The sequence below is a fragment of the Coregonus clupeaformis genome, chromosome 17 (genome assembly GCF_020615455.1).
Source record: "Coregonus clupeaformis isolate EN_2021a chromosome 17, ASM2061545v1, whole genome shotgun sequence".
NCBI lineage: Eukaryota > Metazoa > Chordata > Actinopteri > Salmoniformes > Salmonidae > Coregonus > Coregonus clupeaformis.
Window position 1 is genome coordinate 19,153,062 of NC_059208.1, and position 27,040 is coordinate 19,180,101.

A 27,040-nucleotide genomic window follows, 5' to 3' on the forward strand; every position below is an offset into this window, starting at 1 on the left:
TTTGTCCGGCGCATGGTGATGCGGTACGGAGCTCAATTTGGCCTCTGCATGCCTCCAGAGGCTCTGCAATTGCATCATACCATCCATACGGCTCCTCCGACCACATTTTCGGATCAAGCATAAATTGGCTTTAAGACAGATAGGCCTAACATTATCACAACAGCATGTTTCCAATACAAGACGCATCAAACTGGTTCTGCTATTGAACAATTCACGTTGAACAGGCCCAAATAAACATGTTCTTTAGTGATTTACTTTTGTTTATATTGCTTATGAAAGTAGACATGGAATGGAAAGTAGTCGATAGAAGATTCCCACGACTTGTGCACGCTAGACTAAACAGAAAAAAATAGATACTCAACTTTGACTCAAAATAAGATTGCTTCCAGTAGCTTAGAACGTGACCATTTTCCATCTACTTCTGCCTGAATCTTCAATGCGCAAGCGCAAATTACAGGAAGTAATGGAATTGTTGATTACATGTCAGACGCAGTGTTATATAATATATTTCACAGGTCGAGATACATTTTTGTAATCAAGGTGACAGACATTGACACGTTCTATACCGCCTTGCACACTTTTGCCTGCATCTAGCTGATCTAGAGTGTAATCCTTAGTCCAACAGTTGCAAACGAGAGAAAGGTTTTTCAACAGAATCGGCGGAATGAATACACCCCTGATCACACACAAACACAGTTAACTTTCATAGCAGCCACATACAAACAGCATGATCCCTTTGATCGTTGTATAATTCCTTCTCGCATATACAGTGGGGAGAACAAGTATTTGATACACTGCCGATTTTGCAGGTTTTCCTACTTACAAAGCATGTAGAGGTCTGTAATTTTTATCATAGGTACACTTCAACTGTGAGAGATGGAATCTAAAACAAAATCCAGAAAATCACATTGTATGATTTTTAAGTAATTAATTTGCATTTTATTGCATGACATATGTATTTGATCACCTACCAACCAGTAAGAATTCCAGCTCTCACAGACCTGTTAGTTTTTCTTTAAGAAGCCCTCCTGTTCTCCACTCATTACCTGTATTAACTGCACCTGTTTGAACTCATTACCTGTATAAAAGACACTTGTCCACACGCTCAATCAAACAGACTCCAACCTCTCCACAATGGCCAAGACCAGAGAGCTGTGTAAGGACATCAGGGATAAAATTGTAGACCTGCACAAGGCTGGGATGGGTTACAGGACAATAGGCAAGCAGCTTGGTGAGAAGGCAACAACTGTTGGCGCAATTATTAGAAAATGGAAGAAGTTCAAGATGACGGTCAATCACCCTCGGTCTGGGGCTCCATGCAAGATCTCACCTCGTGGGGCATCAATGATCATGAGGAAGTTGAGGGATCAGCCCAGAACTACACGGCAGGACCTGGTCAATGACTTGAAGAGAGCTGGGACCACAGTCTCAAAGAAAACTATTAGTAACACACTACGCCGTCATGGATTAAAATCCTGCAGCGCACGCAAGGTCCCCCTGCTCAAGCCAGCGCATGTCTAGGCCCATCTGAAGTTTGCCAATGACCATCTGGATGATCCAGAGGAGGAATGGGAGAAGGTCATGTGGTCTGATGAGACAAAAGGAGGATGAGTACAACCCCAAGAACACCATCCCAACCGTGAAGCATGGAGGTGGAAACATCATTCTTTGGGGATGCTTTTCTGCAAAGGGGACAGGACGACTGCACCGTATTGAGGGGAGGATGGATGGGGCCATGTATCGCGAGATCTTGGCCAACAACCTCCTTCCCTCAGTAAGAGCATTGAAGATGGGTCGTGGCTGGGTCTTCCAGCATGACAACGACCCGAAAACACACAGCCAGGGCAACTAAGGAGTGGCTCCGTAAGAAGCATCTCAAGGTCCTGGAGTGGCCTAGCCAGTCTCCAGACCTGAACCCAATAGAAAATCTTTGGAGGGAGCTGAAAGTCCGTATTGCCCAGCGACAGCCCCGAAACCTGAAGGATCTGGAGAAGGTCCGTATGGAGGAGTGGGCCAAAATCCCTGCTGCAGTGTGTGCAAACCTGGTCAAGACCTACAGGAAACGTATGATCTCTGTAATTGCAAACAAAGGTTTCTGTACCAAATATTAAGTTCTGCTTTTTCTGATGTATCAAATACTTATGTCATGCAATAAAATGCAAATTAATTACAATGTGATTTTTTGGATTTTTGTTTTAGATTCCGTTTCTCACAGTTGAAGTGTACCTATGATAACAATTACAACCTCTACATGCTTTGTAAGTAGGACAACCTGCAAAATCGGCAGTGTATCAAATACTTGTTCTCCCCACTGTACGCGCTTTCCTCCTCTCACCTTTTCCCTTCACTTGTGGACTTCAGTGCACAACACTTCAGCTGTCTGTGACCAGGCCAAAAAAACTTTCCAAGCCAAACCTTCATATCATCACCGCTAACCACTACACACAGCCTACATTGTCACCATATTAACGTCATAGTCAACATAGCTACTAGAACTAACATGTTAGTAAACCCGCTACAGTCATGCTGTACAGTCAGCAGCAAGCAGTTTAGCAGTTACACCGGCGGGCCCCGGTGACAATACATTAATAAAACCAAATGCTTACCTTGACTTGGAAGAGTTCCAGTGTTGGATAGCCATAGCCAGCTAGCTAACATAGCATCCCTCTCTGTTTGAGCCAGGTGTTTGAGTAATCTAAACTAGCTAGATGCATTCGTTAGCTAAGTAAGTGAAAATGACCCAAAAAAATACAATGAAATATAGCTAGCTCTTTCTCTTTTGCTTCTTCATTTTTGAAGAAATTAATTTTGATCAAAACTGTTCAACTATTGTCTTTCTCTTTGAGTCAACTACCCACCACATGTTATGCACTGCAGTGCTAGCTAGCTGAAGCTTATACTTTCAGTAATAGATTCATTCTCTGATCCTTTGATTATGTGGACAACATGTCAGTTCATGCTGCGAGAGCTCTGATAGGTTGGAGGATGTCCTCCAGAAGTTGTCATAATTACGGTGTAAGTCTATGGAAGGGGGTGAGAACCACAAGCCTCCTAGGTTTTGTATTGAACTCAATGTACCCAGAGGAGGACGGAAACTAACTGTCCTCCGGCTACACCATGGTGCTGTTGAGGCTACTGTAGACCTTCATTGCGAAACAGTGTGGTTTAATCAATTATTTGGTGACATGTGAATATACTGTATTTACTATAGTTTTATCTAAAAAGGATAACTTTAATGTTTCACTCATTTTTGGGGGGTGAAATTCACTGGGGAAGATGGTCCTCCCGTTCCTCCTCAGAGGAGCCTCCACTGGTGTATGAGGAACTTGGTGTGTCTCAGTTTCTTTTTAGTTTATAGTGTTGCTGTCCAGCGGTTCTGAAGTTGCGATGCACTCGACTGTCCACATTTTTCTGTGCAATAGCCTTTTGATTTGAACATTTGGTGTGTGTTATAGGTTATTTCATTTAATTTATATATGTTACAGCACTTTGGTTTCACTAATAAATATGATGAAATAGAACCAAATTCTGTTTCTGTCTTCAGTCCTTTTTAAATATGATAATAGGCTTTATGGACTACGGTATAGGTCGAATGTGGTAGTCTGCCTATAACCAGCCTGAGTAGGCCTATAACTCCATTCCTATTCTATGCAGAGTTTAGAGAAATTAATCAAATTGGAAATGAGCTATTATCAGGCTGGTTAATGTGACGCATGTCTGTTGAATTTGGAAAAATCCACCCGCACTCGACTTGCGAGTTCGAATCTCATCACAGAAAACTTTAGCATTTTAGCTAATTAGCAACTTTTCAACTACTCACTACTTTTTAACTACTTTGCAGCTACTTAACGTGTTTGTTAACCCTAACCTTAACCCTTTTAGCTAACCCTAACCTTAACCTAACTCCTAAACGTAACCCTAACCCCTAGACTAGCTGACGTTAGCCCCCTAGCTAGAAATCGTAACATATAATACGTTTTGCAATTTCATAACATATTGTACGTTTGGCAAATTCGTAACATAACACTTTAGTCAAATTTGTAACTTATTTTACATTTCGCAAATTCGTAACATAATACGCCTTGTAATTCGTAACATATAATATGAAATGGGTGATGGACATCCACAAATTAATACATACCATACCAAACGTAACATATCATACTAAATGGAGTATCTCCGATTTACGTACAGAATAATACTAAATGCTCTGAGACCAGGTTGCCTACTCAGCCAGTCACGAGCAGCTAGTGCAATGCGGCCATGGCATACTGCATACTTTTTACTAAACTGTACAGTGCTAAACATTATGTGACTATGAGTACATAGTATGCAGTTTAAGTATGTAGTACGCTGGTATGTGTATTCGGACATGGCTGCGGTCTGGATTCGGGCCCAGAACGGGGTCAATACAGACCGTGGGCCCGACAGAATGTGAATTACACTATGACAAATGGGGGGGTCTCTATATCGAGCACATGCATACATTTTTTTATGGGCCTAATAATAAAGACATAATTTCAAATGTACAAAAATAATTACCTTTTAATGTGGCATGACCACAACCAGTCATGATATTTTAATCTCATTGTCCAACAAATAACTTCAAAAAGTAGGCATGTTCGTCCACTCCAAAATAATTCCAGCATCCAAACTGCCATTTGATGAATGGAAATAGACATCTGTTGCAAAACACCAAGAAGTGTGCCTAATGACATTCAGCGATTACCATTGATTAGGCCTGCATTAATTGATGCGTCTTGCTGACAAATTGATATTTTTTTGTAGCCTGAAAAGCCGGGACACCTGAAATGGGGCTGAAATTGTCCCAGGAAAAACAGGATGGTCACCCTAATACATGGTGAACTTACAATACTAGGCTACAATGTGTATTACCATGAACTTCAAATAGGCCTACCGGTAGCCAGTGATGTAGTGTTAAAAATAATAGGTGGGTAAACTTTTTGCCGGTCGCGGTGAAAAAAGTAACGCTCCCTATACTTCCAATGCATTTTTTGGAACAAGGTGGGTAAACTGCGTTTGCTTGTGTTTACCCTCCACTTGGCCTGCAACACTGCCGGAAGCCTACCCTCTATAACACTTGAACTTACGCAGAATAGGTAGCCTACATTTAATATAATACATGTTTTGCACCCTAGTTCATGAATTGTCCATAATTCATGAGTTAAGGCTTGGAGTCTTCACAGATCATGTGATATAAAACACTACCTTTCTTTCATTACATGAATCACATTTATGACCGTGTTATTTAGCATTTAACAATTGAATTAAAATATTGAACTTAACCCCTGTAAGTTAACCCCATGGATCTTGGAGATCTCGGAAAATGAACTGGAAGTGTAACTATGCCTATGTAACATTTCATTATGTTTCGCCATGAAAACAGTACTCACACAAAAAATAATGTAGGCATATGCGATTGCAAAATCGAATGCTTCAAACCAAAAGAGTCAACTATAGGCCTACTGTCATTAACATATGACATACACTGAACAAAAACATAAACACAACATGTAAAGTGTTGGTCCTATGTTTCATGAGCTGAAATAAAAGATCCCAGACATTTTCCAAATGCACAAAAAGCTTATTTCTCTTAAGTTTAGTGCACTAATTTCTTTACATCCCTATTAGTGAGCATTTATCCATTACCAAAATAATCCATCCACATGATAAGTGTGGCATATCAAGAAGCTGATGTTGTAGAATTACAACATTATGTTAATCACATTACTTTTATATTACATTCATACTGTCTGTTCTTCTGAGAGGCAACATAATAGGGTTTTTAGAACTCTCCTGTGTCTGTGTGGAACTGAGATGAGCCTCAGAATATTTAAACGCTGACAGTTAATTTGCGATGACTTGGTGATAAGACAACATTCCATTCCATGATTAGTGTCTGTGTGCCTGTCTGTTGGTGACAGGGAGACCCAATCTCCAGTTGATTTATCCTATATGGATTAATTAACACTGAACTTCATAAATTAAGGCCAAGACTTAGTATCCTATGTTGCAATAGTATGTCTGTATAAACAAGCAGTAAATGAACTAGAGACAGAAATTTGGCTTTTGTAGAGGCACCTTTTTCAGCAATTACAGCTGCAAGTCTCTTGGGGTATGTCTCTATAAGCTTGCCACATCTAGCCACTGGGATTTTTGCCCATTCTTCAAGGCAAAACTGCTCCAACTCCTTCAAGTTGGATGGGTTCCGCTGGTGTACAGCAATCTTTAAGTCATAAAACAGATTCTCAATTGGATTGAGGTCTGGACTTTGACTAGGCCATTCTAGGACATTTAAATGTTTCCCCTTAAACCACTTGAGTGTTGCTTTAACAGTATGCTTAGGGTCATTGTCCTGCTGGAAGGTGAACCTCCGTCCCAGTCTCAAATCTCTGGAAGACTGAAACAGGTTTCCCTCAAGAATTTCCCTCTATTTAGCGCCATCCACCATTCCTTCAATTCTGACCAGTTTCCCAGTCCCTGCCGATGAAAAACATCCCCACAGCATGATGCTGCCACCACCATGCTTCACTGTGGGGATGGTGTTCTCCGGGTGATGAGAGGTGTTGGGTTTGTGCCAGACATAGCGTTTTCCTTGATGGCCAAAAAGCTCAATTTTAGTCTCATCTGACCAGAGTACCTTCTTCCATATGTTTGGGGAGTCTCCCACATAGCTTTTGGCAAACACCAAACGTGTTTGCTTATTCTTTTCTATAAGCAATGGCTTTTTTTCTGGCCACTCTTCCTTAAAGCCCAGCTCTGTGGAGTGTATGGCTTAAAGTGGTCCTATGGACAGATACTCCAATCTCCGCTGTGGAGCTTTGCAGCTCCTTCAGGGTTATCTTTGGTCTCTTTGTTGCCTCTCTGATTAATGCCCTCCTTGCCTGGTCCGTGAGTTTTGGTGGCGGCCCTCTCTTGGCAGGTTTGTTGTGGTGCCATATTATTTCAATTTAAACACTGACAGTTGATTTGCGATGACTTGGTGATAAGACAACATTCCATTCCATGATTAGTGTCTGTGTGCCTGTCTGTCGGTGCCAGGGAGACCCAATCTCCAGTTTATTTATCCTATATGGATTAATTAACACTGAACTTCATAAACTAAGGCCAATACTTAGTATCCTATGTTGCAATAGTATGTCTGTATAAACAAGCAGTAAATGAACTAGAGACAGACATTTGGCTCCATGTAAATCTTGATGTCTGTTGCATGAGAGCACAATGTACCTTTTGACCCATTCCACACATCTGCTGTTTGTCATGTATTCAGAAGGATGTGTCTTTGCTATAAAGAGCTGTAACCTCAGTTCTGCTCTTCTGAGTTCTCAGTGATCACCTCCAGGGTGGTTACCGACCAACTCCATTACTGCAGTAATTAATAAAGTTCAATTGTTTAGAGGAAATCTAGAAGTCTCTCCTTTGATTAGAATAGTGGGTAAGAGCGTTGTGCCAGTAACCAAAAGGTCGCTGGTTCTAATCCCCGAGCCGACTAGGTGAAAAATCTGTCGATGTGCCCTTAAGCAAGGAACTTAACCCTAATTGCTCCTGTAAGTCGCTCTGGATAAGAGCGTCTGCTAAATGACGTAAATGTAATTAAAATGTAAATCAATTTATAACATTTTTGACATGCGTTTTTCTGGATTTTTTTGTTGTTATTATGTCTCTCACTGTTCAAATAAACCTACCATTGAAATTATAGACTGATCATGTCTTTGTCAGTGGGCAAACATACAAAATCAGCAGGAGACCAAATACTTTTTTCCCTCACTGTACAAGTATCCCGGATTAGTCCGTAGAAGGGGCTCCCACATAAGTAAGGCCTGTTCGTGTGTGTTTTTGACCTACGATTTACCACACACACACACATACACAGACCAGTACGCACACACAACTTACAGGTTATGTCTATGGGTTAGTGCCGAGGTATCTTAAAGGGGCACACACATAGAATTTTCAGAAGTTTTTCTTTTCTGGGTTTTAATTGAACATGTGAATTATTTTGATAAGAAATGTACTGGCAACTTACTGTAAACCTGGGATATGAAATGTATGAAATGTTTGACTCTTTTTACATAATTAGTCTAATAGAGAAAGCAACAATTCTTTGAAGGGTTTGAATGACCTCTGACCTTTGACCTCTGTCCTGACTTTCTAGTTTGGTTTGATCGCCCTCACTGGAAAGCCGAGAGACATTGGATGATACATTTAAGGTAATTTGTAATACTGATTTGAAGGTAATTTGTAATATAGCCCTATGCCTTTCATTAAGAGTAGGCTGTCTTAAGTCTATATTCCTATGATCGTATGGGTACAAGATTTTTCTTTATGGAGTTATTAAGGGTAGTGATTATTATTCAATTCTTTTTTTTTTTTTACCAGTAGTACTGTTTATTTTTTTACACATTACTCACATTGTGAGTCGTATCAAAATGGGGGAATTACCAGTCCTTTGAAGTTTTGGGATTGAAGTTTAGACACCTTGAGTAATAGGGGGGAGTGCATCGAGTGATATATGAAGGAGTGTATTGTTGTATTTGTTCTGTTTTGTTTCGATACGAATCTCACCAGATTGGGTCTGCTGGATTGTTGGGATTTCTCCCGATGGGTTAGAGGTCTAGCTTCCTGATCCTGTGACTCTGCGGTGAAGCCGACAGTGTGATAAGGGGAGTATATTAGAAATTGGTATAAAGAATAATTGGTAAAAGTAATAATTTGTCATATAGTGAATGCTTGTCTGGATTTCCTGAATCAGAAATGAACTCAACTAAACTGTTGTTCTGATCTGTCCTCTCTCGATGTTACTACAGATGGAGTCTTGATGCATAGCAGGGATAATTCGGCCGAGAACGGTGTGAACCTCAAAAACCCCTCTAACCAGCTGAAGAAGAGAGACAAAGGCGTTCAATACGGCTCTGTCCGCACCACTTCTACCGAGAGACCTGAGTCAGAGCCAGAGACCTCTATTCAGCATCCAATCGAAGCTATCAACTGCTTTTTCTCTCATGCCTTTTCTCTCAGGGGTGTGACAGGAGTCCACGATGAGTGAGCATGGAGAGAGATCCGTTCCAAAACTTCTCTCATGTTGCTGATATACTGATTGGCAAATAGACAAGACATAATGGGTGGTAAAGGTGGTGGTGGCCCAGGTGCGACATTGAAATTGGGACATCATCATGGGCCATCCATTTTGAACTATAAAGCTGTCTGAAGAAGAAAATGGGGAGACGCCAGAAGATTGAGTGCCGGGGAAGCAAGGGGTTGGTCAACTGTGCCCATAATTGATTTAGACTTGCCCAGAATTGTTATTTGGGGTATCAGGTTGATGGAGGAGGTCTATACACTGCTAAATTTATAGTAATTTAGACTAAGAATGCATTGAGAAACTGATCTGTAATTATAATCGTGATGTGGAAGTTAATACTAGAATTATGGATATTTCTACTGTATGTTAATATAAATGTACATTCTGCCAGTGTCGATATGTGCTAAGTTGAGGGTTTTAACTTTGAGTGATAGGACCAATGTGAATCACTAAGAATTGTCATTCTAAATTTGGTTTGGATAATTAATTGGGTTTTGATTACGATTTGTAAACTGACTGATTGATTTGAGTAAGTTGTTAGTATGATAATAACTATATGAGTGAAGCAATTAATGTACAGTGGCTTGCGAAAGTATTTACCCCCCTTGGCATGTTTCTATTTTGTTGCCTTACAACCTAGAATTAAAATAGATTTTTTGGGGGGTTTGTATCATTTGATTTACACAACATGCCTACCACTTTGAAGATGCAAAATCTTTTTTTTTGGTGAAACAAACAAGAAATAAGACAAAAAAACTGAAAACATGAGCGTGCATAACTATTCACCCCCCCAAAGTCAATACTTTGTAGAGCCACCTTTTTCAGCAATTACAGCTGCAGGTCTCTTGGGGTATGTCTCTATAAGCTTGCCACATCTAGCCACTGGGATTTTTGCCCATTCTTCAAGGCAAAACTGCTCCAACTCCTTCAAGTTGGATGGGTTCCGCTGGTGTACAGCAATCTTTAAGTCATAAAACAGATTCTCAATTGGATTGAGGTCTGGACTTTGACTAGGCCATTCTAGGACATTTAAATGTTTCCCCTTAAACCACTTGAGTGTTGCTTTAGCAGTATGCTTAGGGTCATTGTCCTGCTGGAAGGTGAACCTCCGTCCCAGTCTCAAATCTCTGGAAGACTGAAACAGGTTTCCCTCAAGAATTTCCCTCTATTTAGCGCCATCCACCATTCCTTCAATTCTGACCAGTTTCCCAGTCCCTGCCGATGAAAAACATCCCCACAGCATGATGCTGCCACCACCACCATGCTTCACTGTGGGGATGGTGTTCTCCGGGTGATGAGAGGTGTTGGGTTTGTGCCAGACATAGCGTTTTCCTTGATGGCCAAAAAGCTCAATTTTAGTCTCATCTGACCAGAGTACCTTCTTCCATATGTTTGGGGAGTCTCCCACATAGCTTTTGGCAAACACCAAACGTGTTTGCTTATTCTTTTCTATAAGCAATGGCTTTTTTTCTGGCCACTCTTCCTTAAAGCCCAGCTCTGTGGAGTGTATGGCTTAAAGTGGTCCTATGGACAGATACTCCAATCTCCGCTGTGGAGCTTTGCAGCTCCTTCAGGGTTATCTTTGGTCTCTTTGTTGCCTCTCTGATTAATGCCCTCCTTGCCTGGTCCATGAGTTTTGGTGGCGGCCCTCTCTTGGCAGGTTTGTTGTGGTGCCAAATTATTTCAATTTAAACACTGACAGTTGATTTGCGATGACTTGGTGATAAGACAACATTCCATTCCATGATTAGTGTCCGTGTGCCTGTCTGTCGGTGCCAGGGAGAACCAATCTCCAGTTTATTTATCCTATATGGATTAATTAACACTGAGCTTCATAAATTAAGGCCAAGACTTAGTATCATATGTTGCAATAGTATGTCTGTATAAACAAGCAGTAAATGAACTAGAGACAGACATTTGGCTCCATGTAAATCTTTGATGTCTGTTGCATGAGAGCACAATGTACCTTTTGACCCATTCCACACATCTGCTGTTTGTCATGTATTCAGAAGGATGTGTCTTTGCTATAAAGAGCTTTAACCTCAGTTCTGCTCTTCTGAGTTCTCAGTGATCACCTCCAGGGTGGTTACCGACCAACTCCATTACTGCAGTAATTAATAAAGTTCAATTGTTTTGAGGAAATCTAAAAGTCTTGCCTTTGATTAGAATAATTACTACGACACTGATTAAACAGCATGATCAATACACAGGTGCACCTTGTCCTGGGGACAATAAAAGGCCACTCCAAAATGTGCAGTTTTGTCACACAACACAATGCCACAGATGTCTCAAGTTTTGAGGTAGCGTGCAATTGGCATGCTGACTGCAGGAATGTCAACCAGAGCTTTTGCCAGAGACAGCCTGACCAACTCTTGCAAAGGAGATGAGTCGCACTGCACGAGGCAAATGGTGGTCACACCAGATACTGACTGGTTTTCTGATTCACGCCCCTACCATTTAAAAAAAAAGGTATCTGTGACCGACAGATGCATATCTGTATTCCCAGTCATGTGAAATCCATAGATTAGGGCCTAATGTATCCATTTCAATTGACTGATTTTATTGTTTTTATATTTTTGTTCAGTATACTTGTTGGATGGATTGGATGCACAATGGTGTCTAGCAGCAGGCTAGTTGTCTAGTGAGATTGTCGACCATCATCAGGTGATCCAGTAAAGAAAACAAATATTGATAGCAATACAGGTACGAACATTAGTCCTGAATTGGTCAACAACAATGCTTACTGTTGACTTTGAGCATTACAAATTTCACCTCATATCCCAACGAAGAAACAAACAAGTTAGCAGGATGAATGCTTTATTTTGATTTTCTACATGCAGTAAACAGTTATGTTTATATAATAATTTTTTCAACATATCACTTTAACCAAAAAATAGCACAAGACAATTTGACATGCATCTTCTCACGTAACAGCTACTGAAATTGAAATAAATATACACAGTGGCACAAGTATTCTCAGTACCAAAACAGTAACAAAACAATAAATACAACAAACATCTGTGGATGTTATACAATGTTTCGTCTTCAGAAAGAGGTTCTCTGCAATTTACTTTTCCTTTTTATAAATAAAATGCTCTTGCTATGATCACGCATGAGAACACATCCGTACCTTTCAATAGGAAAGGAGTTACACAGCCTCCCATTGAACTGAAATGAAACAAACATACCATCACATGGTAAGCCACAGATACTCAGAGCCCTCACCCTCACCCTCACATTCCCTATAATGAAGGAGAAGAAACTGACATTAAATAACGCTGACAGACATCTTTAAATCTCGTCTAGCTTTTCACAGGCTCTAGATTGTTAATTTCGTCCGTACTCTATACTTGGTCTCTCTCGTACCATTATTCTTGAACATAAAAAGGCAGCTTATTTATTCTGCTTCATCCCAAATTAGTGTGAGAAGAAGAGGAACAGAACGGCAGGTGCTGTGGTTGTGTTGTATACAACTCAGTTCCACTCTGCTGCACGTGTCTTCTTGCTATGGAGTCCATTCAACTTTTCCTCGGCTAGACAAAGTCAAGGTTGAGTAGTTCTACTTCCCAGTTCCCAGGCTGAGCTGGAACTCCCAAGGGAAAAGTCTGGAACTGGAACATGGAGGGGAAGAGGGGGGAGGTTGGGCAGAGAATGTACCATCTGATGAATACACCAAGAAGACTGCAATACAGTACGAACTACAGGCTTTTCAAAAACACACTTGATCTTAAAACGGGGCATAAAAATGACATTTACCACCCGCCCTCTTCCAGATAAAATAAATGGCAAGCTTTGACAGGGACGGTCCATGTTGACAGTCAGTTGAGTCATACCGTAACGTCCCTTAGGTTAGAGCTATTAGCAGAGCAGAAGTAACTCGTCATCACTATTGGTCTCCGTCTTGCCTGTGGCCTCCAGACAGGCGTCTGGGATCTGTGCGGTATGAACCATGCTACAGTGTTCACAGGGCCCGTTCCGGCACAGGGACACCCGGCCTGACCTGAGGGAGGCTGGGGACGATAGGTGAGGGGCAGCCTGATCCAGGCCTACCACCAGGTTGAGGAGCCTGGAGGTCTCGCTGGTGGAGTCAGTGTCTGAGGCAGCATCCAACACAGGGATAAGCAGCTCCACGTCGTCTTCGTCCTCCCTGGTCCCTGCTCCATGCTCTAGGTGCCTCAGAGGGCTGTGGTTCTGGGTTCCCCCACCTGAGGAGCTTCCAGAGCGGCCCAGGGATAAACGTACCCAGCGCAGGCTGCGGGTGACCCTGCTCAGGGCACTGCTCAGCTGGCTCCTCCCGGTCGCAGTACACTGAGGCTCTGCTGCCTCTCCCCCTGGGGTCTCCACGGTGTGTGTCTCCACCACTGCCGGGCTGGCCCTGTCCCTGGCCCGGTGGCTGTCCCTACGGCTGGGCAGCAGGGCGGGGGTGGTGGAGCTCGTCGACACAGAGACAATGACCTCCACTGCGGTTGCAGGAGGGGTCTTTACGGGGAGGGGGGCTACAAGGCCCCCCACGGCCCCAGGCACGTCCCGGCGCTCGCTCTCCGTATCTGTGTCGTCTGAGTCGAGGGGCAGCAACCCCCGGAGGGGTCCAGTCCTGTCGGGCTCGCGGGCCGAGCAGCCGCCGTTACCGCGGCTGGTGCTGTTGTCCTCGCCGTCGGCAGATACCAGGGCCAGCGAGCCGGAGCGCCGCGAGCGTGTGAAGTTGAAGAGGCGACGCCAGATGTTGCTGTGGCGACCGGAGGTGGGCAGGTGGATGGAGGTGAAACCCAGCTGGGAGCGAACCGCCAACCTCAGGTTCTCCAACACAGACACCTGGACAACACACAGTGAGAACAGCAAGACTGTTAGTATCATCAATCAAATAATAAAACCCTTTTTAAATCAACAGTTTTCACACAGTCCTTTACAGTAAGTAACCCAATTTATTATAGACGACAATAAACATGAAACTCCTGAGATGTGTATATGAAGGTCATTGGGAAATGTGTCTCCCAACAGAAACCAGGAAAGACTACAGTTAATCCCACATAGCTGTAAACTAGCGGCAAACGGGACTGTTTGTTTGGAAAAGAAGAGAAAAGTTGTTGCTGAACGAAGTTGTTGGAGGAGTGGCTACATACAGTGGGGAGAACAAGTATTTGATACACTGCCGATTTTGCAGGGTTTCCTACTTACAAAGCATGTAGAGGTCTGTAATTTTTATCATAGGTACACTTCAACTGTGAGAGACGGAATCTAAAACAAAAATCCAGAAAATCACATTGTATGATTTTTAAGTAATTAATTTGCTTTTTATTGCATGACATAAGTATTTGATACATCAGAAAAGCAGAACGTAATATTTGGTACAGAAACCTTTGTTTGCAATTACAGAGATCATACGTTTCCTGTAGGTCTTGACCAGGTTTGCAAACTGCAGCAGGGATTTTGGCCCACTCCTCCATACAGACCTTCTCCAGATCCTTCAGGTTTTGGGGCTGTCGCTGGGCAATACGACTTTCAGCTCCCTCCAAAGGTTTTCTATTGGGTTCAGGTCTGGAGACTGGCTAGGCCACTCCAGGACCTTGAGATGCTTCTTACGGAGCCACTCCTTAGTTGCCCTGGCTGTGTTTCGGGTCGTTGTCATGCTGGAAGACCCAGCCACGACCCATCTTCAATGCTCTTACTGAGGGAAGGAGGTTGTTGGCCAAGATCTCACGATACATGGCCCCATCCATCCTCCCCTCAATACGGTGCAGTCGTCCTGTCCCCTTTGCAGAAAAGCATCCCCCAAAGAATGATGTTTCCACCTCCATGCTTCACGGTTGGGATGGTGTTCTTGGGGTTGTACTCATCCTTCTTCTTCCTCCAAACACGGCGAGTGGAGTTTAGACCAAAAAGCTCTATTTTTGTCTCATCAGACCACATGACCTTCTCCCATTCCTCCTCTGGATCATCCAGATGGTCATTGGCAAACTTCAGACGGGCCTGGATATGCGCTGGCTTGAGCAGGGGGACCTTGCGTGTGCTGCAGGATTTTAATCCATGACGGCGTAGTGTGTTACTAATGGTTTTCTTTGAGACTGTGGTCCCAGCTCTCTTCAAGTCATTGACCAGGTCCTGCCGTGTAGTTCTGGGCTGATCCCTCAACTTCCTCATGATCATTGATGCCCCACGAGGTGAGATCTTGCATGGAGCCCCAGACCGAGGGTGATTGACCATCATCTTGAACTTCTTCCATTTTCTAATAATTGCGCCAACAGTTGTTGCCTTCTCACCAAGCTGCTTGCCTATTGTCCTGTAGCCCATCCCAGCCTTGTGCAGGTCTACAATTTTATCCCTGATGTGCTTACACAGCTCTCTGGTCTTGGCCATTGTGGAGAGGTTGGAGTCTGTTTGATTGAGTGTGTGGACAGGTGTCTTTTATACAGGTAACGAGTTCAAACATGTGCAGTTAATACAGGTAATGAGTGGAGAACAGGAGGGCTTCTTAAAGAAAAACTAACAGGTCTGTGAGAGCCGGAATTCTTACTGGTTGGTAGGTGATCAAATACTTATGTCATGCAATAAAATGCAAATGAATTACTTAAAAATCATACAATGTGATTTTCTGGATTTTTGTTTTAGATTCCGTCTCTCACAGTTGAAGTGTACCTATGATAAAAATTACAGACCTCTACATGCTTTGTAAGTGGGAAAACCTGCAAAATCGGCAGTGTATCAAATACTTGTTCTCCCCACTGTACGTATACTAAGCCAAGTGGCTATACAGAGAAGCAGGCAGGACAGCTTGATGCGTGGCTGAGGCTCCGGACCTGTCCGTGTTTGGCTTACTGACTGTGACTCCCCTGGCTGCTACCGTGATCCTCCCTCCACTCAGAGACAAACGATGCTTCCTCCCGCCACGCCAGTCCCAAACTGCTTTAATAAATTATTTAATCAACACTTAATTTCACCCTAAAATCTTATCTTTCTTTTCTTTCCTTTTTGTCTGTAGACTGTAATTCAGCTTTCAGCTGTGAATGTGTACAAGCTCAAATAAACCTTACTATATATAAACGTTGATATACTGCAAACAGCCATAATGTTCTCCATGAAGCAGTTACTGTTTAACTAAACAATCCCAGTCACTGAGTAACTCACTTCACAGTGCTTCAGAAGGAAGTTCAAAAGAACTTCCTCATAATGAATCACAGTTAAACCGCTTCAACATCTCTTTTGTTACTGAAGTCAGGTTGTTAGACATTACACAGTTGATTATGTGGTCCTCTGTAGCTCAGCTGGTAGAGCACGGCGCTTGTAACGCCAAGGTAGTGGGTTCGATCCCCGGGACCACCCATACACAAAAATGTATGCACGCATGACTGTAAGTCGCTTTGGATAAAAGCGTCTGCTAAATGGCATATTATATTATTATATATTATTATTATTGGTGTCTACAATCCCATGACAAAGATAGGCATTCACGGCTGGACTTGAAATGTGCACTCTTAACACAGACTTAAGCTTAAGTCATGCATGGACAAGAGGATCACATCTTCTGAGGAGAACAAGAGGGCAGTGTGATCTAGCTGTAGACTTGCCTGGTTGCCGGAGCACACAGGGAAGTCCTCCACAGAGGGTATAAGGCCCTGGGCGATCAGCTGGCCATAAGACGGGGGAGCCTCCCTCCTCAGGAGCTCAGCCTCAACCCTGGACAGCTGGGTCTCAAATGACCTGAGGAAACAGTTAGAGGGACTCAAAGGAATGGAAGAAACACACACAACCAGATCAGTTAGAGGCACAAAAAAAAAATGCATTTCAAAGTTCATTCAGTGTCCTTTGATGGAGATCAAAGACAGAAATCAGAGAGCTAACTAGCTATATGAATCCAAAGATAAAGGCCTAAAGACTAGTCTGGATTACCAATCATCTCTCGTAGTAGGTGTGAAACATACTAAAGCGGTCCTAGCAAACCACACAGACAGAAACAAAGTCTTATGACTTATGTGGGCACCATATAATTGTTTAACAACTGTGTAATAACAAGAGTAATAGCATGGGGTCTGAGTTTATTACCTGCGTTCAAACATCCGGAGAGAGTAGAGTTTGCAGGTGCAGCCCAGAGCGATGACCAGCAGCAGGCCGCAGATGAGACTTCCTATAACCGCCGCCGTGATGACCCGTGTGGGCACGATGACCGGACAACTCTCCTCGTCGCTCCCGTCGCCGCAGTCGTCCTGCGCGTCACACACCCAGCTCTCGAACACACAGCGGTTGTTCTTGCAGTGGAAGTTGCCCGGCTGGCAGAAGAAGCAGTTCTTCTCGTCCGAGCCGTTGGGGCAGCGGTTCTGGTAGTTGCAGCGGTCCGAGCGTGGGTAGCAGGCGCCATTCCTGGAGCAGGGGAACTCATCCTCCTGGCAGGTGCTGCAGTTGACCTCGTCGCGGCCATTGGGGCAGTGCCAGTAACCGTCGCAGCGTTGCTGCTCCGTGTAGCAGCCCCAGTTGCCCCCACACGGGATCTCCCAGGGCAGACAGAAACCGTCCACCTGGCAGGAGAGATGAGGTAGATTCAATTAGTCGATTTGAGGGCGTCCGTAATGATTCCAAAATAAAGAAATGGATACATCTATGAAAGGGTTTAAAGGGAAATGTCAGAAGCACTTCTAGGTCAGTGAGATGTGTTTTACACATAATTGGTCTCAAAGAAAGCGGGTCTGGGTTTCATGCGGCGAATGATACACACAATGACAACAATACGGTATTGATGGGGTGGACGAGATCAGAAAAGGAAAGTCGTCCTGCTTTGTGGCATTTCGCAAAGCCTCTGATATATCAAGTGCACTATACATTTGTGTGCGTGTAGATATTGTTGTACTTGTTCGATAGAGCCATTGGACATCTTTCAGCAATGTTCCTATCAGCGGATTCATTGCTATATATACACACACGACTACACATTTTTTCAGGTCTCTGAAATACTACAGCTCAGTGTGCGGCGGTGCTTCCTGCTCTGGTCCCGTTGTGCATTCGGTATGAATGCTGGGTCTTGTGGTACAGTATGAGCAGAGAAATAGAAGTTGAAACGTCCTGATATTACCGGTGAAATTAGAACAAGCTCGTTCAAGCTTTTGGCAAGGATATTTTTTATGTTTATGAAAAAACGTAACGTTGATAATATTGTTATGACTATATTCAGTGGCAGCGCTAAGGTGAAATTTCACTTTAAATAAACAAGATTGTTTGTTTTGATTAAAAAATTGTAGCTTTTCTCCCCCCGCAATAAATAAGCAGCTAGTATGCAACAATGTAAGTACCTCTTACTATATATTTCCAGGAAAACTATTCATTGAATCACTCGGCCCTAGCAACCAAACCAACAGCAACTAATCGATTCAGAGAAACTTGGGTTGAACTCATGCGACTACCTGGTAGGTGACGTTGAAGCCCCTTGCCGCATTGATCTTGTCAGCGTAGAAGTGAACGCGCAGCTGGCCCGAGGACGAGACCACGGCCACGGGGGCGTGGGAGTCGAAGGCAGTGAGGACGCGGAGTAGATGGCGAGGGTTCTCCTCCAAGCCGTCATACACCTTGACGTAGTCCCCGTAGCCCGTCCCGTCCAGCTTGAAGTCCATGAAACGCAGGATCACCTGGAATCAATCCATTAAAGAATGAATTAATGAAGATTTTAAAATACGTATAGTCTACGTCTGGTGAGCCTGTCAAAAATAGTTTACCATATAGGGATAGCGTGTCATTTCAGACAAACCCATTGTTGTCTCAGCCATGTGAATACCGTACAACAATACACACATAAACAAAAACATTGAGGATTTTTTAAACACAAAATCTACATCCATTTTGGTCGGTTCTCGTTTGTTCTCAGACAGGCAAAAGAACCAGAGTACCAACCTTGCGGTGGTCGCCCGTGTCGATGAGCCAGGTGCAGTTGCTGCCTGGTGGGTAGAAGTCAGGGTAGTTGGGCGAGCTGAAGGTGCCGTAGAAGTTCCGCAGCCACTCGCCGCAGGTGGGCACGTCACAGTCGATCTCGTCACCAAGGTCCTGGCAGTCGATGCTGCCGTCACATTTGAGCGACTCGGGCAGGCAGGTGTAGACGCGGGTGTAGCGGGACAGGCAGGGAAACTGAATGAATAAATTAATGAAATAATTGTATTTGACAAATTTAAAATACATATAGTTGCCTCGGCTAATGGGAGTACAACAACACATACAACAAAAATCGTAGAGGATTCAAAACACAAAGTCTACAAACTTATTTCCATTGTGGTCCTTGTTTTTATCAGGTGTGCAAATTAATGGACAGCTTGCGCAAGATTGTCTGTACATTAGACACCCCAAAAGGACTTTATATTCAATAAAATTGGAAAATACATACAGAAAGTATTCACAGGCCTTGACGTTTTCCACATTTTGTTGTGTTACAGCCTTAATTTAAAATCGACTAAATTGAGATTGTCACTGGTCTACACACACACACACACAAACACAAACAATACCCCATAATGTTAAAGTGGAATTATGTGAAAAACTTTTTCTACAAACTAATTTAAAATGAAAAGCTAACAATTCTTGAGTCGATAAGTATTCAACCCCTCTGTTATGGCAAGCCTAAATAAGTTCTGGAGTACAAACTTGCTTAACAAGTCACATAAGTTGCATGGACTCACTCTGTGCAATAATAGTGTTTAACATGGTTTTTGATTGACTACCTCATCTCTGTACCCCACACATACAATTATCTGTAAGGTCCCTCAGTCGAGCAGTGAATTTCAAACACAGATTCAACCACAAAGACCAGGGAGGTTTTCCAATGCCTCGCAAAGAAGGGCACCTATTGGTAGATGGGTAAAAATACAGACATTGAATATCCTTTTGAGCATGGTGAAGTTATTAATTACCCTTTAAATACACCCAGTCACTACAAAGATACAGGCGTCCTTCCTAACTCAGTTGCCGAAGAGGAAGGAAACTTCTCAAGGATTTCACCATGAGGCCATGGTTACAGAGTTCAATGGCAGTGATAGGAGAAAACTGAGGATGGATCAACAACATTGTAGTTGTAGGTCCCATGTGGCTCAGTTCGTAGAGCATGGCGCTTGCAATGCCAGGGTTATGGGTTCGATTCTCACGGGGGACCAGTACGAAATAGTATGAAAAATGTATGCACTCAATACTGTAAGTCGCTCTGGAGAAGAGCGTCTGCTAAATGACTAAAATGTTAAATTTAGTTACTCCACAATACTAACCTAAATGACAGAGTGAAAAGGAGGAAGCCTGTACAGAATCAAAATATTCCATAACATGCATCCTGTTTGCAATAAGGCATTTAAGTAAAACACCAAAAAATGTGGCAAATAAATTAACTTTCTGTCCTGAATACAAAGTGTTATGTTTAGGGCAAATCAAGCACAACACGTCAATGAGTACGACTCTTCATATTTTCAAGCATGGTGGTGGCTGCATCATGTTATGGGTATGCTTGTCATCAGCAAGGACTAGGGAGTGAAAAGCTCTTAGAGACTTACTCAAAAAGACTCAGCTGTAATCGCTGCCAAAGGTAATTCTAACATGTATTGACTCGGGGTGTGAATACTTATGTAAATGAGATACTTGACCTAGACTACAAAAAGTTAGCAATCTCTACCTGGTTGAAGGCACAGGGCTGGAAGGAGAAGGCTGCCGAGGGGTTGGGCTGGACGCACAGCTCCTCGTCAGAGTTGTCACCACACTCGTCCATGGCGTTGCACTTCCATGACTCCGGGATGCACTTTCCGTTGGAGCAGTGGAACTGGTCTGAGTCGCAGCTGATCATCTCCGATTTTCCTGAAATTAGGAATATTAGGAAATACTAGGGCTGTGGCGGTCACGAAATTTCGGCAGCCGGTGATTGTCAAGCAAATAACTCATGGTAATTGACCATTAATTAACATAAGCACATTTAGCATCTCCTGGCTTCCACACACAGCCTACAAGCCACTGATGCAGACCTTTGGAACACCTACATAAAAAAAAGTCTAATAAATCCATGTAATATAGCCTACGCCTTCACAATAAATCCATTATTTATTTTAGACAGGTCAAAGAAACATGATATGAAGAAAATGTAGTCTATTTCAGAAGAACAGAATAGCATACTTTGAGTTGTCCTTATGTTAGCCATTTTGCATAGCCAGATCAGGACCTGTGGATTACACTAGTTCATTTAGCAAACAAGATTTGCTTAGAATTCCGTGACATTATTTTATAGTATGAAGAATACAATTGAACAAAGCTGAATAATATAAAGGATATTTTCTCCAAACGATTTGAGGGAGTGCGCACATGCGGCTATTCTGTGTTGAGCGGTTAACAAACAAATATTCCTATATGCTTAATTTAGAGTTATTAATGCAACTTTAGTTGTTCTACAAACGTTGGGCTACATGTTTTGATTTTTAATACATTGTAAGGCTGCATGATGCGACTCTAAAAAGTTGCTTGAAAGGCATGAGCTCTGCTTTGTTTAATGCGCAGGCTGTACACACTACATCAGTAACTCATTCACAATTTGACAAGCACTTGATAATGCCTAGAATTTCACGGCAGCATCCTATGTGTGGCCGTAATGCACCCTTAAAAAAATCTGTGCCATTTGCGCCCAGTGGCTGTTGTGCCCTTCTCCCTGAGTGCAGGACGCTCCGAATCACCTCTCACTCACATGGCTCTCCATCACGTGTTCGGGTCTTTCTCACAGGCTACAAGTGAAGACAGGCACATCGGGGACGCAACTGCGTGCGTCCTTATCCAATTCCGAGGTGCATATTGAAGATATTGGAAGAACTGTCCACATTTACTTTTCGTCTGCTAACAAGATGAGTAGGCATAACGAACAGCAAAAGCACTAGCCTATGTCAATCTTCTATCCCCCATAGTACAAAAGTCGATCTATTCTATTTTGTGCGAGACTAAACGGTCACGTGGAATTTGACTGCCTTCATGACTCGTGACCGCCGGTGTGGCGGTAATATGGTCACTGCAACAGCCCTAGGAAATACCACCATTTAATGTACTGTGTGACCATTTAAAAATGTTTTACCATTAGTGATAATCGAGGGAAAACGATGTGGGATCATTTAGTTAAATTATGTACAATGATAGTGCCTATTGATCAAGCTGTGCACCATCAACATTATATAAGCAGCCCAAATTTCTTCATAAGTTCATTTATAGACCTACACAGTCCATGAGCCTCTGATCCTCTGTCATAGAAACATTTGAAAATCCAATGCTTGGAGACAACAGAGAGAAAAGCATAGCGAGAGGACAAAAAAACAAAAAGCTGCTTTCTCTTTTCTCTTGGGGGAGGGGACATCCTCACCACCAGTAGACGTCCGTCCACATGACACCGGGTGTCATCTTTGACCAGACCGTACAGTAGCCCTCGCTGACAGATATAAATAGCATGACTCTGCGAGCTGTGCTACCTGTTATATAAGACAGCCTGAAGCCCTTGCCGGTCATGATGTTGTCCGAGTGGAACTTGATCCACACGTGGTCCTGGGAGGAAATGTAAGGGGCTGGGATGGACGAGCCACATGCCCGGTAGCCGTCCAGGTTCTTGTAGGTGCCAATGGAGATCCAGTCCAGGCTGCAACGGTGAGAGCTCTGGATCTCAAAGTCCTGGAAGCTGGGGGGAGAAATGGCAAAGGGTTAAAAGAGGTTTCCAGGCAGTAAAAATGAATAATGTACTGTACATATCACATTTTAGCAAGTTAAAGATCGAAGCCGCATTTTGGGAAACAGCACCACTGTTCGCCCCAGCGTCTTTGTTATTGTTTTGGTTTTGCTGATGAAACAATGGAGAGGAGTGTCTAGCAGTGTGGTAAAATAAAATGTGCAGTACATATTCTGCTGTTCTATTGTGCGTGCATTGATGTTCAAGTGTTTGTTGTTTGCAGTAACTTGTTGAAATATCCCAAAAGGACGTGGCAGTTTCACCAATAAGGATTCTAGCTTTATACACACTCTTGAATTACAATAAGTGCATTCAACTGAGGTAGGTAAGAAATCCATTCATTGCTAGTCGAAGTCTGTAAATTGGATGTCATCGATATGAGCGACTTTCATAGGGTACATGCTGGAAAAAAGCAAACAGTTGAAAGAAGTTCCCCCAACAATAAAGAGGATCAATGTATTTCACTGATATGACTGAGTGACTTTCCTCCAGGGTTAGAGTACATTGAATGAGACATAATTACAATAAGTGCATTCACGGTTGACAACTCTGTTGTGTCCTCCTCCCAGAGTGCGAAGAGCCTTGGCGTGACCCTGGACAACACCCTGTCGTTCTCCGCTAACATCAAGGCGGTGACCCGATCCTGTAGGTTCATGCTCTACAACATTCGGAGAGTACGACCCTGCCTTACACAGGAAGCGGCACAGGTCCTAATCCAGGCACTTGTCATCTCCCGTCTGGATTACTGCAACTCGCTGTTGGCTGGGCTCCCTGCCTGTGCCATTAAAACCCCTACAACTCATCCAGAATGCCGCAGCCCGTCTGGTGTTCAACCTTCCCAAGTTCTCTCACGTCACCCCGCTCCTCCGCACACTCCACTGGCTTCCAGTTGAAGCTCGCATCTGCTACAAGACCATGGTGCTTGCCTACGGAGCTGTGAGGGGAACGGCACCTCCGTACCTTCAGGCTCTGATCAGTCCCTACACCCAAGCGAGGGCACTGCGTTCATCCACCTCTGGCCTGCTGGCTCCCCTACCTCTGCGGAAGCATAGTTCCCGCTCAGCCCAGTCAAAACTGTTCGCTGCTCTGGCACCCCAATGGTGGAACAAGCTCCCTCACGACGCCAGGACAGCGGAGTCACTCACCACCTTCCGGAGACATTTGAAACCCCACCTCTTTAAGGAATACCTGGGATAGGATAAAGTAATCCTTCTACCCCCTCCCTTTACTCCAACCCCCCCACTGGCTATAAGGTGAATGCACCTATTTGTAAGTCACTCTGGATAAGAGCGTCTGCTAAATGACGTAAATGTAATGTAAATGTAATAACCAATAACTCAACTTCTTTTACTTAAAAATAAAGCTGGAGTATAACCACATATATTACTAATGTGTAGAACCACGACTTACTTAAACATAAAGCAGGAGTATAACCACTTATATTACTAATGTGTATAACCACCACTTGAGTATAAACACTTACTAACCTATTACTAACACATTCGCTAATTTAGTGAATTTATCAAGTGTTGTTTGCGTACAAGCTCTGTTGCCCATTAATGGTCATTTGCATTTTCAGTTTGTTCTTAGCCACTAAACACGGAGGGTCTATTTCTGTGCTGGTAACCATGGACACAGCACTGGCATAAAGAAATGGCAAGTTCCTGTCAGCGCTCTGGTCGTTCCAGACAGAAAACACAACACATGAACCGATGTGTCGCAAACAAATAGGACACTACAAGCACAATGAGTGCAAATCTGAAGAGCATTATCAAAATGAATAAAAAACACATTACTTCAAAGGACAGGCCAAGACATATAAATCGTATAGAACACGCAATGAGCGCGAGAGAGGGCATTATCATGTGCAGTATACAGCACATGAAGAAAAATCTTTCTGCACACTGAAATTTCATGAGCGAAGCATTTGGTTTAAACAGACCTTCGTCAGATCATTAAACAGCAGCACCTAGGTCTATAGCCTACAGTACAGCAAACCCAAGCCCTAACCATTTCAGCTGGGCTAGTACTCTGAGGCGAACCTAGTGCGCAGGGCTAACAAATCTGTTTGAATGGAGATTATTTTTTTAACCATTTATCACATCCCTACCATGTAGTAATCATGGCAGGGCGCGTGCCCAGGGGCCCGGACTTCCAGGGGGCCCCCATTGATTTTGTTAGTCACTCTTACTCATATAATTGACATAGCTTTAAAACTGAAAAAAATGTGTAGAATTGCAGGAAATGTTATTGTGTAGTTTATTCTCCAGTGATTGCACGTTGGCAAATAGAACGGATGGTAGGGGGTCGACTAAAGTCTTCTGCCTTGCTTAGTGCCCCCAAAAGGCTAGGGCCCGCCCTGAATCAGTTACCCAACCCCACAGGGCCCCCTACCTCCTCTCCTCCCCCATCTGATGATTAGCAGAGCAGCAGCAGGCTATCTACACTTATTGAGCGCAGGCTCCTGTAGTTGGCGGTTGCAGTAAAAAAATTAAAAGAATACATACACTACCAGTCAAAAGTTTGGACACACCTGCTCATTCAAGGGTTTTTCTTTATTTTTACATTGTAGAATAATAGTGAAGACATCAAAACTAGGAACTAACACATATGGAATCATGGAGTAAAAAAAGTGTTGAACAAATTTGAGATTCTTCAAATAGCCACCCTTTGCCTTGATGACAGCTTTGACATTCTCTCAACCAGCTTCACCTGGAATGCTTTTCCAACAGTCTTGAAGGAGTTCCCACCTACAGTGGGGGAAAAAAGTATTTAGTCAGCCACCAATTGTGCAAGTTCTCCCACTTAAAAAGACGAGAGAGGCCTGTAATTTTCATCATAGGTACACGTCAACTATGACAGACAAAATTAGAAAAGAAAATCCAGAAAATCACATTGTAGGATTTTTTATGAATTTATTTGCAAATTATGGTGGAAAATAAGTATTTGGTCAATAACAAAAGTTTCTCAATACTTTGTTATATACCCTTTGTTGGCAATGACACAGGTCAAACGTTTTCTGTAAGTCTTCACAAGGTTTTCACACACTGTTGCTGCTATTTTGGCCCATTCCTCCATGCAGATCTCCTCTAGAGCAGTGATGTTTTGGGGCTGTCGCTGGGCAACACAGACTTTCAACTCCCTCCAAAGATTTTCTATGGGGTTGAGATCTGGAGACTGGCTAGGCCACTCCAGGACCTTGAAATGCTTCTTACGAAGCCACTCCTTCGTTGCCCGGGCGGTGTGTTTGGGATCATTGTCATGCTGAAAGACCCAGCCACGTTTCATCTTCAATGCCCTTGCTGATGGAAGGAGGTTTTCACTCAAAATCTCACGATACATGGCCCCATTCATTCTTTCATTTACACGGATCAGTCGCCCTGGTCCCTTTGCAGAAAAACAGCCCCAAAGCATGATGTTTCCACCCCATGCTTCACAGTAGGTATGGTGTTCTTTGGATGCAACTCAGCATTCATTGTCCTCCAAACACGACGAGTTGAGTTTTTACCAAAAAGTTATATTTTGGTTTCATCTGACCATATGACATTCTCCCAATCCTCTTCTGGATCATCCAAATGCACTCTAGCAAACTTCAGACGGGCCTGGACATGTACTGGCTTAAGCAGGGGGACACGTCTGGCACTGCAGGATTTGAGTCCCTGGCGGCGTAGTGTGTTACTGATGGTAGGCTTTGTTACTTTGGTCCCAGCTCTCTGCAGGTCATTCACTAGGTCCCCCCGTGTGGTTCTGGGATTTTTGCTCACCGTTCTTGTGATCATTTTGATCCCACGGGGTGAGATCTTGCGTGGAGCCCCAGATCGAGGGAGATTATCAGTGGTCTTGTATGTCTTCCATTTCCTAATAATTGCTCCCACAGTTGATTTCTTCAAACCAAGCTGCTTACCTATTGCAGATTCAGTCTTCCCAGCCTGGTGCAGGTCTACAATTTTGTTTCTGGTGTCCTTTGACAGCTCTTTGGTCTTGGCCATAGTGGAGTTTGGAGTGTGACTGTTTGAGGTTGTGGACAGGTGTCTTTTATACTGATAACAAGTTCAAACAGGTGCCATTAATACAGGTAACGAGTGGAGGACAGAGGAGCCTCTTAAAGAAGAAGTTACAGGTCTGTGAGAGCCAGAAATCTTGCTTGTTTGTAGGTGACCAAATACTTATTTTCCACCATAATTTGCAAATAAATTCATTAAAAATCCTACAATGTGATTTTCTGGAATTTTTTTCCTCAATTT

The 27,040-nt window shown here is 43.2% G+C and overlaps 1 protein-coding gene across 2 annotated transcripts in view; it reads right to left on the reverse strand.

Moving 5' to 3' along the window:
* Positions 1–11,903: 11,903 nt before the first annotated feature.
* Positions 11,904–27,040, reverse strand: part of LOC121585938 (low-density lipoprotein receptor-related protein 12) — a 34,463-nt gene continuing 19,326 nt past the window's right edge. For both annotated transcript variants that reach the window (XM_041902290.2, XM_045226137.1), the window contains 7 exons: positions 22,546–22,748; positions 20,727–20,905; positions 18,974–19,204; positions 18,490–18,711; positions 17,141–17,610; positions 16,666–16,798; positions 11,904–13,915 (listed from right to left, as the gene is read on the reverse strand). In XM_041902290.2, coding sequence (XP_041758224.1) covers positions 12,962–13,915; positions 16,666–16,798; positions 17,141–17,610; positions 18,490–18,711; positions 18,974–19,204; positions 20,727–20,905; positions 22,546–22,748 — 2,392 coding nt within the window. In that variant the 3' untranslated portion in view covers positions 11,904–12,961. The remainder of the gene's footprint in view (positions 13,916–16,665; positions 16,799–17,140; positions 17,611–18,489; positions 18,712–18,973; positions 19,205–20,726; positions 20,906–22,545; positions 22,749–27,040) is intronic.